Consider the following 15176-nt stretch of genomic DNA (forward strand, 5'->3'; position numbering starts at 1 on the left):
ACCCCCATCGACAGAGGAGGAAGCTTGGGCCCAGGGAGGAGTCCTCCTCCTCCTCCTCGCTCAAGGTCAGACCAGCCAGGATGGGAAAGAACTCCACTGGCAAAAGCAGGACCTGTTTCCCCAGGACCTGGGCCCTGTGCAGACAGGAAGGCAGACTTCAGGATGGATGGGGAAAAGGATACGGTGGGAGGCTCCGGGGCCAGCCTTTGGACTTGCATCCTGTGAAGGCTGAGTAACTCCACGGATCTCTCTCTTGCCGCTATACCGCTTGCCAACTGTGTTTGGAGTCTCTTGCCTTGTGAGTCCTCAGGGACCAGAGAAGTGACTCAGTGAACACTTAGTACATCGTTGGCACTGGGGATTGTGTGTGTGATTCAGGAGTCACTCCCAGAGCTTGTGCTGATTAACTCCAGAAACTCACCCAAAGCCTCCTCCCCACCCCCTTCAATAAGCCCAGGATCCAGGGATCAGACTGTGTGAGCTGGGACCTTCCGTGGCTCTGACACTCCTAAAATGTTTTTCACGTCTCCACTTGCCAACCGGTCTGGTACCTACAGAAGATTCCGGACCGCGAACTCCCGGGCTAGGAGCTTCCTGCACGCACTGCCTCCTGCCAGCTGCCCACATGGAAAACAGGGCCTCGGGACCCCCTCTCTTCCTGACCGCCCCTGGATTCTGAGCGGGCCCACCCTCAACCAAAGCTCCCCTGTTATGCTGCCTTGCCTTTCTTCTTCCGCCGTGGGAACTGTCCTCCTCTCTTCCCCATCCTACTCCCACTCTCGTCCTGGGGGGTGTCTGTCTTTTCTGATCGCCCCCACCCCCTTCCCTTCCCTTCCCTCCTCCTTTTCCTCCCTCGGCCCCGCCCCCAGGCCCCGCCCTCTCCGCCCCGGCCCGCGTCCCTCCGGCCCCTTCCCCATCACCCGCCCCTCCAGCGGGGACGGGGGCGTGGGGAGGGGGCGCGGCGCGGACCAGGAGCCCGCCCCTCCCTGCGCGCCCCGTCCCCGAGCGCGCGCCCGGCGCCCCCCTCCGCGGCCTCCCCGCTCCCGCCTCCCCGCCTTCTCCTCCTCCTGGTGACGTCCGGGTCCCTGCCCGTCTGAAAACTCCGCGCCGCGGCGGTGGAGGCGGCGGCGGCGGCGGCAGCGGCGGCGGCGGCGGAGGAGGAGCAGCGGCGAGCCGAGGCGGCAGCGGCGGCGGCGGCGGCCCGAGCGGGAGCCCGAGCGGCAGCCGGCGGCCGCGGGAGCCGCGGGAGCCGCGGGGGCGGCCCGGAGCGCGCCGGGGTCCCCGCGCCCCGCTCGCCCGCCGCGCTCCGAAGATGGTGGCGGCGCCGTGCGCCCGGAGGCTGGCCCGGCGCTCGCACTCGGCGCTGCTCGCGGCGCTCACGGTGCTGCTGCTGCAGACGCTGGTCGTGTGGAATTTCAGCAGCCTCGACTCCGGGGCCGGGGAGCGCCGCGGGGGCGCAGCGGCCGGCGGCGGGGAGCAGCCGCCCCCGGCCCCAGCCCCGCGCCGGGAGCGCCGGGACCTGCCCGCCGAGCCGGCTGCAGCCCGAGGAGGAGGCGGCGGCGGCGGCGGAGGAGGAGGAGGAGGACGGGGGCCCCCGGCGCGGGCGCGGGGAGGCGGCCCCGGAGAACCCCGGGCACAGCAGCCGGCCAGCCGGGGGGCACTGCCCGCCCGGGCTCTGGTAAGATGCCCTTTGGGCTCGCGCCTGGCGGGGAGGGAGGGAGGGAAGGAGGAAAGCAGCCCGACCCCACGCCCCCCTAGCCCTTGAACCTGGTCATCAGACTGGGACTCCGCAAGCCTGCCGACTCCACATCGCGTCTTTCCCCGGGAAGCCGGGTGGGGTCCCTGCCGAGGCTCAGGGGTCGTGGGCTGCCCCATGCAGAGTCTGAGCACGGAGCCCTTGGGGTCCGGGGGAAGTTATCTCCATTGGGGGCGCTTTGGGGGTTACCGGAGCCCTCCTGGGCTCGTGTTCCCCGTTGCTCTTGCTGGGGACCCCAGCTGACTTGCTCCAAGCGTGTGTCTCCGTGCCTCGCTCGCTCCCTGCCTGAGTGAGTGGATCGTGCCGGTTCCTGAGCCGCTGCTCCTGGGTGTTTGTCGCAGCAGCAGCATCTCTCTGCTCTTTGCCGAGCTGGGTGCAGACAGATGAGCCCTCTGTTCGTCCTGGCCTGCGGCGAGGGATGGGCTGGGCGTCCGGAGTCCTCGTCCGTGCCCCTGAATCAATACTCAGTCCGGGGTGTCTGGTCTGACTTTGGGTCTCCTGTTTCTCCTCTCTGGATGTCTGAGCCTCCCGTCTTCACCTTCTCTGTCTCTAACCTTGCCGTCTCCAGTGCCCTCTCTGACTTTATCTCCTCCCCATCTCCAGTTTCAGGCGATGGCTCCTTCTCCTAGCTGGTTGTCTCTCTGTCTTGTTGCGGCCGGTTCGGGTCACCAGCTGTGTTTCCGACCACACCGTCAGGCTTCTAGTCCTGTGGGATTTCTTTGCCCTCCTTGGGTGTGAACGGTCAGGGCTCTGAAACCGTTTCTTCCGCAGGTCTGGGGCCATCTGGGTGTCTGGGTGGGGGACTGACTTGTCTGCCTACCCTGTCCCCAACTTCTCCAGGGATACCTTTCCCACCACCTTCTCTGGACTGCCTTGTCCAGCCTGCTGAGCTGGGAGCACGTGGGGTGGGAGGCCGTCCCCAGTTCAGAGCCAAGGTCTCAGCTTCCCGTGGGTGTGAGTTCTGCCTTAGGGCATAACCAGTGTGTGGTGTGTCTGTTTCTTCATCACACCATAGGATTCGCCTAGCCGCCAAAGGATATTAGACCCCAGGGGAGTGATTTTCGGGTTCTGAGGACCAAATGCATATCTCTATCATTTTTCACTTTGGGAGTCCTCACTGTAGACTGACTTCGTACACAGCGTGATGCTTTCTGAGCTGCTAAACTTCTTGGGAGTCCGTGCGACCCTCTCTGCCGGAGTGCAGCTCTTCGTGCTTGCGAGCTGAGCCAGCCCCAAGACGTGATGTGATGGCATTTCACGTTGCTGTGTGGGTAGCAGGGAGAAGCCTTTCCCTCTTGCGGGGAGGAGAGTGGCGTGAGCTTCCTGATGGAAAACCAGAACATTCCTCCTGTCCAGCGATCTCTGCTTTACAGGGAGGCGTCCTCTGAGACACTGTCTTTGAACTCCTGGAGTTGATAGTGGTGGGTTCCGGCAGAAATGCAACTAGAAGTTCTTTCTGCATCCAAAGTCCAGGAGGTGGGATGGGAGGGTTGTGGGTTGTGCCCTGCTGGTCCAGTGTAGGAGTGTGTAGGGTAGACATGGTGGGGGACGCATGGAGCTTACCGCATCCTTTGCGTCTGGGGTTCAGAGTGGGTTCAGAAGGTACCTTTAGGCTGCACGTAGCACCTGTTGAAATAAATGAAGAGAAGGAAGGAGGCAGGGCCGGCGGATTTCTTCGTAGGTCCCTGTTATTGTGAGCACCCATCTCCAGCGCCTCTCTGTGTGCCCAGCTCAGTGTTTCACCCTCTCTCACCCAGCTCAGCCTCTGAGAGATTTGCAGCTGTGGAGGTAGGTAGGAACACAACATTTTTCTTCTCACTTCCTTTTGGAATTTCAGTTCCGGCAGGGGAGTTGCTTTGCTTTTCTGCAACTCTGCTTCCAACTGCAAGTTCAGTTACTCTCCCCAAACCTACATGTCCTATGTCTCAATTTCTTTACCTTCCAAGATAGACATTTATGTGTTTTTCTCTTGGTTTTCTTCCTGGTAGCTGTTTACCATGCTGTTGATTATTGTCGCCTGGGGATTTGTATTTTATTTTATTTTATTTGCTTGTCTCTCTCCTTTCTTTCCTCTCCCCCCACACCTACTCCATGGCCTGCTAAATCCTGAAATCACAGTACAGACAAGCTGGCTGGAGCCCGGGGTCTGCCTACTCTGGTTGTGCCCACCCAGTTCCTGCCCTTCCATGGCGCTCCAGGAGACCAGAAGGGGGCAGGCTGTTCCCAAAGTCCTGGAGCTTGGGTTGCAGGCAAGGAGAGGACCAGACCTTTTTGCAAGTAATAGAGGCTCTTGCAGTGTGCAGTTTGTTTCCAAACCCTGCTGGAGCTGCCGAGATGATGCTTTGGAGAGAAATTCGGGAGTGGGACATTTAAAGACACAAATCCCCGTGATTTTCCAGATGGCGCTTGTAGAGAGCTGGTTAGACACGTGCATAGAAGATGCTTTAGCTCGGTGCTCTGTTGCAGGCAGGGATGGGGTGGGGTGGACAGTCTTGACTCTTGCACGTAGAGGGTGTTTTGCAGAGTGTGCCAGGCAGGCATTGTGTATAGAGCATTTTCTAAAGGAGATCTGCCTGCCTCCTGATGCCCACGGTCTCAGAGCATTTGTCCTTTTTATGTTTGGGGAGCTGTGCTTCGGTGGAAGGCCCTGATTGTAATTTTGGTGCACTTAAGAAGCCAAGAGGAAACACCCCGTTTCTCAAGTAGTCAGAGTCAGAGGGCATGTCCATAAAAGATTTGCAAGCTCGCCTTTTCCTCTCAGCCTCTTTCAAAGCTCTTAAATGTTAGAATTACTGGGTGGATTGCAGCTGTTCTGTGGCCGTGACACTGATTCCTTCACTGGGTCTCCAGTAAGCTGTGGATTTTACTGTCATCTCAGAATTTAAGAAACAGACGGGCTCCCTTATAAAGGGAGGAAAAATATTGGGAAAGCTGTCGCAAGGATCAGCCTACAGGTTCTGAATAGATTTTGGAGCAAATGAAAGAGAGCTGTGTGTGTTCACGTAATGGATGTTTATTTTCTTTCCCTCAGTGACTCTCTTCTTGAAGTCCCCACAGTTATTGCTTGTTTTCTTGGATAAACTGTTAGTCAGTTTCATTTAAGAAATCTAATTTTTTATTACCCTTCCCACCCCCCAACCCCCGCCCCACAAAAATACACAAAGTAGAATGGAGTTTCTGTATTATCCTACCCCTTTGTAATGTTGATTTTTCGGCAGAAATTCCTCATACTTCACATTACTCAGATAACTTGGGACTTTTTAGACATCAGCGGTGACTTTGAAAGATTGGTTTGCTGGCTTTACATCACCTCTGCTTCTAACAAACAGCCTTGGAGGCATAGCGTTTCTTTCTTTCCAAGTGCTTTGAGACCACAGAAAACAGGGTATTTTATTGATGGTTCATTTTTTTTTCACACTTTCAATGGAGTTTTATTTTGTTCGAGCGACGCATTACACTTTGTATACAGAAGTATGCATAATTGAACAATATTTATCTTACTGCAAATGTTGCCATCTGTTTAAATCATATACTGGAAAATGTTAAAATAGATAAATAAAAGTGGAAATTAGATGCATAGGTATAGATATGTTTGTAATATAAATTCTAATATATCTATTCACTTTCCTTCTAGTTTTCTCACACTTCAGACATTCTCTTTAGTTTATCAATTCATTTTTGAAAAATCTTCCAGAAGCTTAGGTGATCAAATGCTTGTTATTTTTCAGTTAGGAAGCCAGCCGTGGCATAAGTTCTTATTTACTGGTGACTGTTCAATTTTGATTCATAGTTTCATAAAAAGAGTAAATTTGGTGGCAGAGATTTGACATCATTGCGTCATTGTGTATGTGTGTGTATCCCCAGAAAGAAAGCAAACGTATCCTTAGGGATGTCTTTGAAATAAGAGTCTGTCCCCCTCTCCGGTTTGTTTCAAAACCCTGCTGGGGCTGCTGGGATGATGCTTTGGAGGCAGATTCAGGATAAGGTCATAAATCTATCTATATTAGTGTTTCAGTACAGAAGAACTACCACACACACTCATTGGACTGCACAGGTGAGGTTGAGGGTCTCTATCTTTTGGCCAGGGCTGCCCTAAGAGTTGTCACTTATGGTATCTCTCTTTCCCTTTCCTTTGCGTTTCCCCATTTCTACCGAAACAACGAGAAAATGCCTTGGGGAAAAGAAAAAAATAAGTGAAAACCATACTCAATCTTAACAAAACCTATGTTCTAAGGAAAGGGTGTGGTAACAGGAGAAAAGGTCCCAAGAAGTGTGCGCCAGGCCCCAGCACAAATGAGAGAGGCCTCTGTTCGGTACCCTCAGGTCTGACATCCCTGGGTTCCCCTCCCGGCTCGCCCCTTTCTTGTGTCCCTGGCCTTGGGCAAGCCACTGTCATTTTGCTCCTCTGTAAGTCTGAGCTGCCTCATAGGACTGTATGAGGACGGAATGTAGCAATACATATGAACTGATGTGGGCCTGGTTCCTAATCAGTGCTCAAATGTGAGCTGTTGTTCTCAGAAGGAAATTCTTGGTATGTTTGAAAATAAGCAGTTTCTTCCAGTTATTCATTTTCCCACACAGTGTAGAGTGTGAGTAAATCCAAGGCAGTAGAATGAATATAGCTCTTTCTGTGTGATCGGGAGGGGATATGGTAGAAGAAGGAATACTGACATTTATTGAGTGCCTGCTGTATGCCAGGCATCATTTGGGCGTTATGCATACGTTAGGTCATTAAATGCTCATGCCACTCTCCATCCCCATAAAAAAAAAACCCCACAGAAGCTTTCCAGGAAGGAAGATGGTATTACACAACTGATATAAAGTTAAAACTGTGGACACCCAGCTAGAAATTGTTGGTCTTATGATTGCTTATTATGTGGCAGGAATAATGGAGGGACTTTCAAATATTGCCTTACTGTCTTATTGAATTCTCCCAACTTTGTGGGATAGGACTGTTGCTGTCCCCAGGAGGAAACTGAGGGTCGGGGAAGTGAAGCTGCTTGCTCATGAAGTTCGCAGAGCTGGGGAGCAGCAGAACTGAGATGCAAACCCAGGCCTGCCCCTTTCCAAGTGATGGCACCTGTCTGAGCTGCTTTTCTTCTGCTTTTCTGTTTGTTGATAAGCCCCACGTGCAACTATGTCATTCCCGAAAATCTTTTTCTTTTTTGAGACAGAGTCTCACTCTGTTACTCAGACTGGGGTGCAGTGGTGCTGTCTCTGCTTACTGTAACCTCCGCTCCCAGGTTGAAGCAGTTCTTGTGCCTCAGCCTCTGGAGTAGCTGGGTCTACAGGCACATGCCACTACACCTGGCTAATTTTTGCATTTTAGTAGAGAGAGGGTCTCACCATGTTGCCCAGGTTGCTCTGGAACTGCTGACCTCAAGAGATCTACCTGCCTCGACCTCCCAAAGTGCTGGGATTATAGGCCTGAGCCACTGCGCCTGGCGCCCAAAATCTTGATTCTACTTTTCTCACTTCTTATTGCAGATTCCTAAGAAGGTATCGACCCTAGAAAAGAAGCAGACATGCAGTTTACATTGAATCAGACACCTGACTCATGATGCAAATACAAGGGCAGTAATAATGATAATGTCTGCATAGCATTTATGATGTGTTAGGTGGTTTTAAATATGGATGCATAATAATTTTAAATATTTTGGGGGTCGATGTGATATTTTGTTATGTTCATATAACGTGTAATGATGAACTCAAAGTAATTGGGTTATACATTACCTCCAACATTTATCTTTACTTTTTGCCAGAGACACTGAAATTCTTCTCTTCTAGCTATTTTTTTTTTTTTTTAGATAGAGTTTTGCTCCTGTTGCCCAGGCTGGAGTACAAGTGATCTCAGCTTGCTGCAACCTCTGCCTCCCAGGTTCAAGCAATTCTTCTGCCTCAGCCTCTTGAGTAGCTGGGATTACAGGCACCTGCCACCACACCTGGCTAATTTTCTTTGTATTTTTAGTAGAGAAGGGTTTTGCCACGTTGCCAAGGCTGGTCTTGAGCTCCTGACCTCAGGTGATCCACCCACCTTGGCCTCCCAAAGTGCTGGGATCACAGGCGTGAGCCACCACACCAAGATTACAGGTGTGAGCCACTGTGCCCAGATTACAGGCATGAGCCACCGGGCTGGGCTCTTCTACCTCTTTTGAAATACGCAATAGATTATTGTTAACGGTAATCACCTTACTGGACTACCAAACGCTAGAACTTGTTCCTTCTATCTAACTGGATTTTTATACCTGCTAATCAACGTCTTCCTCCCCACTCCCCTCACTCCCCCAGTCACCTATCTACTCTCCATCTTGTCATCTGCATTTTAGCTCCCACGTAGGAGTGAGAATGTGTGATATTTGTCTCTAAGTGCCTGGCTTATTTCAGTTAATACAATGGCCTCTGGTTTATTCATGTTGCTGCAAATGACAGGATTTCTCTTTTTAATGGCTGACTAATATTCCATTGTGTGTCTTTACCACATTTTCTTTATTCGTTCATCCATTGATGGGCACTTACTGATTCTACATCTTGGCTATTGCGAAGAACGTTGCAGTAAACACAGAGTGCAGATAGCTCGTCAATGTACTGATTGCCTTTCCTTTGGGTTATTAATTCCTTTCCTGTGTAGACAAAGTAGTGGGATTGCCAGATCATATGGTAGTTCTATTTTTAGCCTGTGAAGAACCTTTATACTCTTCCCCATAGTATCTGTACTAATTTACAGTCCCACCAATGATGTACGAGGGTTCCCTTTTTTCACGTCCTCACCAGCATCTGTTATTTTTTGTCTTCTTGATCAAAGCCATTTCAGCTGGGGTGAGATGATATCTCATTGTGCTTTTGAGTCACAGTTCCCTGGTGATGAGGGATGCTGTGCATTTTTATATATCCGTTCGCCATGTTTGTGTCTTCTTTTGAGAAATAGCTATTCAGCTCTTCCGCCCATTAAAAAAAATGGATTACTTGTATTTTGCTGAGTTGTTAGAGTTCTTTATATATTTTGGTTATTAATCCCTTGTCAGATGGGTAGTTTGCAAATATTTTCTTCCATTCTGTAGGTTGTTTAATTTGTTGATTGTTTACTTTGCTGTGCAGAAGCTTTGTAGCTTGACGTAATCCCATTTGTCTATTTTTGCTTTTCTTGTCTGTGGCTTTTGAGGTCTTACCCAAAAAAGTCCTTGTCCAAACCAGGGTCCTGAAGTGTTTCCCCAGTGTTTGTCTCTAGTTGTCTCATAGTCTCGGGTCCTAGATTTAAGTCTTTAATCCGTTTTGATTTGGTTTTTGTATTTGGTGAGAAACAGGTGTATAGTTTCATTCTGAAGGTTATCCATAGCTTACGGTTATCCAGCTTTCCCAGCACCATCTGTTGAATAGACTTTCCTTTCCCCAGCGTCTGTTTTTGATGCCTTTGTCAAAAATGAGTTGATGTAAAAGCGTGGATTTATTTCTGGGTTCTCTATTCTGTTTGCCAGGCACTGTTTTAAACCCTTTATGTGCATGAACTCATTTAATCCTGCAAGCCGTGTAATATTATATTTTCAACAGTCAAGAAATAAACTTGAAATTGGCTAGAGAAGGAAGTCTCGAATTCTCTCTCTAACCAAGGGAGAAGAGGAGAAGGGGGCATGAGGATATTTTGTATAGCGTTCTTTGGTGAGGGAAAATGGCTTTTCTTTCAACCACAACAGACTTCCTGCTGCTTCTTTCCTTCCGACCGCTCTGTGGTTGGCCCTCTGAGGACCCCACCACTTGTACCTGAGAGCCTGGGTCTGCAGGACACTGGAGAGAGTGAGCTATCTCAACGAACATGTGGTCCAGATCATCTTGTGGACACTTCCTTCCGCCTGCAACAGAAACTACCCGTTTGCCCGCAGATACTCATCAGGTGGTGCCTATGTGCTTTCTGAGTTAGATTGCCCCTACCTTATTGGAAGCCAGAGGCATCATAAAGAAGATGGGTGTGGGGCAGGGTGTCGCCTTAGGCTTGAACCTAGACACAGGCATTATTAGTGTTAGGGACTGCCGGCTCAGCACCCTGCCAGATGAGGAAGGGGTGGGACTCATTCTTGAGCTTTGAGTGTGTGGATGGGGTTGTCTCATCATTCAGGGCCATCTAGGGGCAATGAATGTATTTGTCCTCTCCCAGGCCTGGTTTGTCCCAGCGAGCTGACTAACTGCTTCTCTGGACATTTATTGCAGGCTAATGTGTCAGTGGATGCTAATGAGGTAATGTGGTAACAGGTGTTTGTTTCTCCTCCCAGGTCACACTTTGCCATAATTTTTGGCCCCAAGGTGCATGGTCTCAGTTTAAGATGAATGTGTAGGGCAGAGAGGTTTATCCAGAGGTTCCCTGCTCCACAAGGACAGATATTGCAACTGTAGTGATGATGAGGTGGAGGAGGAGACCTTCTTTATTGAATGTACCAGACACCGTGAAAGGACTAAAAAGCCATGGTTTATTGAATCCTTATAACATCTGGCAATTTATGAGCTATTATTTTCATCTGTGTTTTACTGGTTGAAATAGTAAAAACTAAGGCAGTAAGTTGGATGAAAATTAAGCAGGTGAGAAATGTCCAAACTAGGAATTCAAGCTGGGTGTTGTCTCCGAAGGCTGTGTTCTCTACCCAGTTCAGAGTCAGTCAGTTTGTTGACTCTAGACCCTCATTCTCCCCTTCCCTCCATCCACTTATGCATGCATTTGTCCACCCATCCATCCATCCGTCCGTCTGTCCGTCCATCCATCCGTCCGTCCATGCATCCGTCCGTCCAGTCTGTCCGTCCACCCGTCCTTCCATCCATCCATCCACCCATCCATTCATCCATTCTTTCCATCTATCCAGTTAGCCATCCATCCAGCCATCCGTAAGTCCATTCATGTATTTATCTGTCTGACCATCCATCCATCCATAGGTCCATTCATCCATTCATTGGTCCATTCATCCATCCATCTAACCATCCATTACGCATCTATTCATTCACCCACCTATCCACCCATCTACCCATACCATCCTCCAGCCCTCCAGTTAAAAGGTACCAGTCCCTGTGTCTAGCACTGGAACTACCTTTGCTGAACAGGACAAATGTGCCTCCTGCCCTCCAGGAGGACCAGTCAAGCAGGCAAGAGTTAGAGCCCATGCTGATAAGCGGCCGATCTCCAGGGAGAACACTGCCACATCCCAGCCTGGTTCATTGCCTATACCCTTTCCTATGGTGACCTCTTGAACACACAAGGGAAGTGTCCTCTGTGAAGGTCAGGGTGAGGAGTAAGAAGTATGATTCGGGACCCTGGAAGCCCCAAGGTCTCTGCCGTCCCAGAACTGTCCACGAGGCCTGGGCTGCTCCACTCATGAGGCTCAAGCTCTCCTTCTGCAGCTGAAGAAACAACCCTAGGAGTGATCCAGGGGAGCAGATGGCCAGATGCTGTGGGGCCTTAGAGGCAGGTCGTGTGATGTTGAGGAAGAAGACGGTGCTCTGACATCATCTGTGACATGGCACTTTGCCCTTCTGGGGCTCCTTGTCTGAAGTCTCCTTGTCTGAAGCACAAAGGCCATGTAGGCACTTACTGGCAGGGCTTGGTGATGAGGCAGCTGCCTCTCTGGGTCGTGGTCGGTGCTCTGCCCTGCCCTCTGATGCAGACATATCATAGGAGATATCTGCTAGAGCCAGGGAGACTTTCAAATCTGTGGCCCATGGGTGGGTTTGATTTTGCCCACATGGCGTGTTAGAATAAATAGGCACTGGAATTTAAAGATTAGGATATGCTGGCCAGACGCAGTAGCTCATGCCTCTAATCTCAGCACTTTGGGAGGCTGAGGCGGATGGATCACGATATCACGAATTCAAGACCATCCCGGTCAAGATGGTGAAAGCCCATCTCTAAAAAAAAAAATAAAATAAATAGCTGGGCGTGGTGGCAGGTGCTTGTAATTCCAGCTACCTGAGAGGCTGAGGCAGAGGCTGCAGCAAGCTGAGATTGCGCCACAGCACTCCAGCTGGGGCTATAGAGTGTGAATCTGTCTCAAAAAAAAAAAAAAAAAAAAAAAAGGATTAGGATATGTCATGAGACAGCGTAGATTTTTGGAATTCTTTTAAAAGTCATAAGATCTAGCAATGCAGGGTCCACGTGTGCTTGCTTGGTGTTAAACTGTTAAACAGCCAAGCTGAGGAATGGTGACACTGGAGATCCAGTGGGTCCCCAAGAGTCCCCCCAAGATCTCTCCTGTCACTTGTGCCACCTGGCTGGCTCCTCTTGGCTGTTGAGTTTGCAGCCCATTTGGAAGCCCTCTCGTGTTCACCATGAAGACATAAAAATAAGTATCTGTGGTCACCCTATCCCCATGTGGCTAATTCACTGCACTTATTTCACTTATTTGCCTCTGACTGCCTGTGCCTTGCCTGAGGCATGATGGAGTCGTCCCCCACCTCACTGGTGGTGGAGACCCAGAATATGCAAATTCTTATAAGCACGAGGCCATCCTGAAGGCAAACGCCCTCCATAGAAATAGAATCATGCCTTCTGCAATTTGATAAACCTGTTTCCCCTCTGCAGGGAGTGTGAATGATGGGCTCCTTTGAGTCACCTGCCCCTCGCTCTGTGTTCCCTGTGACCTTGTCTCCTAGTAACACACACTGGGAAGTTGGGAGTATTTAGAGACAAGGGGGAGGTGAAAAGTAGAACATTCCTGAGTACCTTGGCTTGGTCCCAATGCTGTCAGGGACGGACCATGACTTTCATCTCTGTGTCTTTTTGGTGCTTCATCAGATGATGCTGATAAGCCTGCCTCCCTCCCCGAGTTGTGAGGATTAAATTTGATAAACAGATGAGAAAGTGCTTTGAAGCTCAGAAAGCCCCATGTGAATGGAAGACGGGGCTCATGTCTTCAAGCTGCAGAATGTGGGAGTGTTGAGATGGGGTTTTCTGTGTTCCTTCCTTACAGTGTTTTGTAACTCACCGGGGACAGGGAGAGAGTGAATGAGTGAAATCCACTGGAAATGTACCACCTACTCATCCGTTCATTCATCAGATGTTGTTTGAGGGTCTGCTGTATACCGGGCCTTAGGCAAAGCAGGTAGAAAGACAGATGTGACCCTGCCCGCATGCTCTTTATGGTTTGGGGGCAGGATGACTCCCAAATAAAAACAAACAAGAACATGTCAAAAAAATCAAATTGTTACAAGTGCCTTGAAGGAAATGGTTAGAGAGCTGAACGAAAAGAAGGGACCGTGGATAAGCATTTGTTTTGGATGGGGCGGATTTAGTTTACTTGTTTGAGAGTAAGGATTTATTTTGGATCTTGCCTTTTGCCACTGTAGTAATAAACAAGCCCCAGGAATCCAAAATATGGTATAGACACCAGTCATGATGCACCGGTGGTTGAAGGTGCTACAGGGGCAGATATTCTCCAATAGCTTTTTATAAAGAGTTGGTATTCATATTTGCATAACATTTATTCACTTCTTAAATGTATTTATTGTGACAGGGACTCCCTGTGTCACCTGGCTAGAATGCAGTGGTGTGATCTTCACCTCACAGGCTCAAGCAATCCTTCCACCTTAGCCCCCTGAGTAGCGGGGACTGTAGGTGCATATCACCACACCCGGCTAATTTTTGTATTTTTTGAAGAGATGGGGTTTTGCTATGTTGCCCAGGCTGGTCTGGAACTCCTGGGATCAAGTGATCCTCCCACCTCAGCCTCCCAAAGTGCTGGGATTACAGGCACGAGCCACCACTCCTGGCCCACTTCTTAAATATTGCCTGTGTTCTTTTAGCTGCTTTTCCCCAACAAAACCATGTGATATAAGCATTACTCTAAATGTACAACTTGATGAATTTCTGCAAACCGAACACATCCGAGTGTCCTAGACCAGGAATCATAGCGCTGACACCATCCCGGATGCACCTTTCTTCTGCTTCTTGGGTGACTATTGAAATTGTTAATAGCTGTATATTTCTTGAAATGTGTATAATGGAATATACAGAAATACAACCAGCCAATCAAGACAGCAGCTTCAAGGCTCTTCTTGTTGAACATGCAGGTAAAGTGACGTTTAAGGAAAAAGAAGTTGCTTACCAAAATGAAAACGCATAAGCAAACCGTAACTGGATTTCACATCCTGCTTGCAACTTGGTTGATTAATGATGATAAAGGAAGTGCTGAGATGGCCAAGGTTTGGTCAATGTCGGCTTCACCCATTTGAAGAGTCTTTGCTCCTCTGGTAAACAGCTGTACTGTTTTGTTCTGAAGTTCAAATGGACTGAGGTTAGATGTTAGGAGGAGCTGTGCTCTGGGTCCATTGGAAAGGAAGTCCCCATCAGAGGCCCTTTCTGATGTCTGCCTTCCTCCCGTAGTTCTGGTCGCAATGGTCCCAGAGGCTCCCGGTGCCTGCCTTCTGTGACTGAGGTCTGGACGTTTCATGCACATCTTTTGGATTCACTGTGCGTTCACTTCACATTGAGTATTTGTACGCTAGTCCCCCAAGTGTTGGACGTGAAATTAGCGTGATGAATGGGTCCCCAAATGGGCCAGTAATGACTACATTAACTTAACCCTGAACCAGGACTCTCCTGTTCAGAACCAGGGTAACAGAACCACAGTACGAGGTTAGCAGCAATTCAGCAGCAATTCAAAAGGGCAGCCGGGACAACTAATCATTTCATAATGAGCGAGGGGAGAAGCACTAAAAGCTGGGAGCCCAAGGACGGCATGATGATTTTGTAGAGTCTCAACTCTCAACCAGACTCACGTTCATAAAATAAACAAATGTTTTTGGTAATGGAAAGGTAATGTATACATTATTTAAGGATAGTGTTAAAACCAGATTAGATGGATCACAGAATACAGCAGTGACCTCATTAAGCATCCTTTCTTTGGGGATGTGAAAAAGTTATTCTCTGTTTTTTTTCCCCTTCTTTTTTCCTTGTGAAATGGGGCTTTATTAATTAGAGATGTAATGGGAAATCTTATTTTTTTTTTCCCCTAGACTAGTGGCTGTTTTCTGTTTATTTTTTAATGGAGGGCCATGCTTTGCAGATGTTCTCTTTGAAATAAAAGCCTATTCACTGTCTGTCTTTCGCACTTTCTTTTATCCCAGCTCAAAAGGGGCAGCTGTTTCGAAAGACACTGAGAACCCCGTCTGCTCGTCATCAAGTATTACAGATGCTTCCATTTTCGATGCAAAAGGCTCTTCTTGCCTGCTTTGTCTTGGGATCTTATTGAGGGATAGTTTTCAAATGGTGATGTCTGATTTCTCTTGTTTAGAAGGTGAGTTAAAGCCAGAGAGCAGGTAGAAATGTTAAGATAAACATCTCCTAAGGAAAGATATTCAGTGAAAGACTGGGTGGTTTGGAAATGGGTAGAGGTTAGGTTACTCATTCTTCTTAGGCCTAGGGGCTGACTGCCGTTTGGCTTTCTTTTAG

At 49.2% G+C, this 15176-nt stretch overlaps 1 protein-coding gene and 1 long non-coding RNA gene across 3 annotated transcripts in view; both read left to right on the top strand.

The window, feature by feature from the left end:
• The first annotated feature begins 1297 nt into the window (after positions 1-1297).
• XYLT1 (xylosyltransferase 1) overlaps positions 1298-15176 on the top strand; it is a 382463-nt gene continuing 368584 nt past the window's right edge. For both annotated transcript variants that reach the window (XM_010339434.3, XM_074382237.1), the window contains exon 1: positions 1298-1678. In XM_010339434.3, coding sequence (XP_010337736.3) covers positions 1313-1678 — 366 coding nt within the window. In that variant the 5' untranslated portion in view covers positions 1298-1312. The remainder of the gene's footprint in view (positions 1679-15176) is intronic.
• The window catches only part of LOC141580571 (uncharacterized), a 55871-nt gene continuing 42417 nt past the window's right edge, over positions 1723-15176 (top strand). Inside the window, exon 1 of the long non-coding RNA XR_012512815.1 lies at positions 1723-15021. This is a non-coding gene — a long non-coding RNA (uncharacterized LOC141580571). The remainder of the gene's footprint in view (positions 15022-15176) is intronic.

Source organism: Saimiri boliviensis, chromosome 12, assembly GCF_048565385.1.
Source record: "Saimiri boliviensis isolate mSaiBol1 chromosome 12, mSaiBol1.pri, whole genome shotgun sequence".
NCBI classification, from domain to species: domain Eukaryota; kingdom Metazoa; phylum Chordata; class Mammalia; order Primates; family Cebidae; genus Saimiri; species Saimiri boliviensis.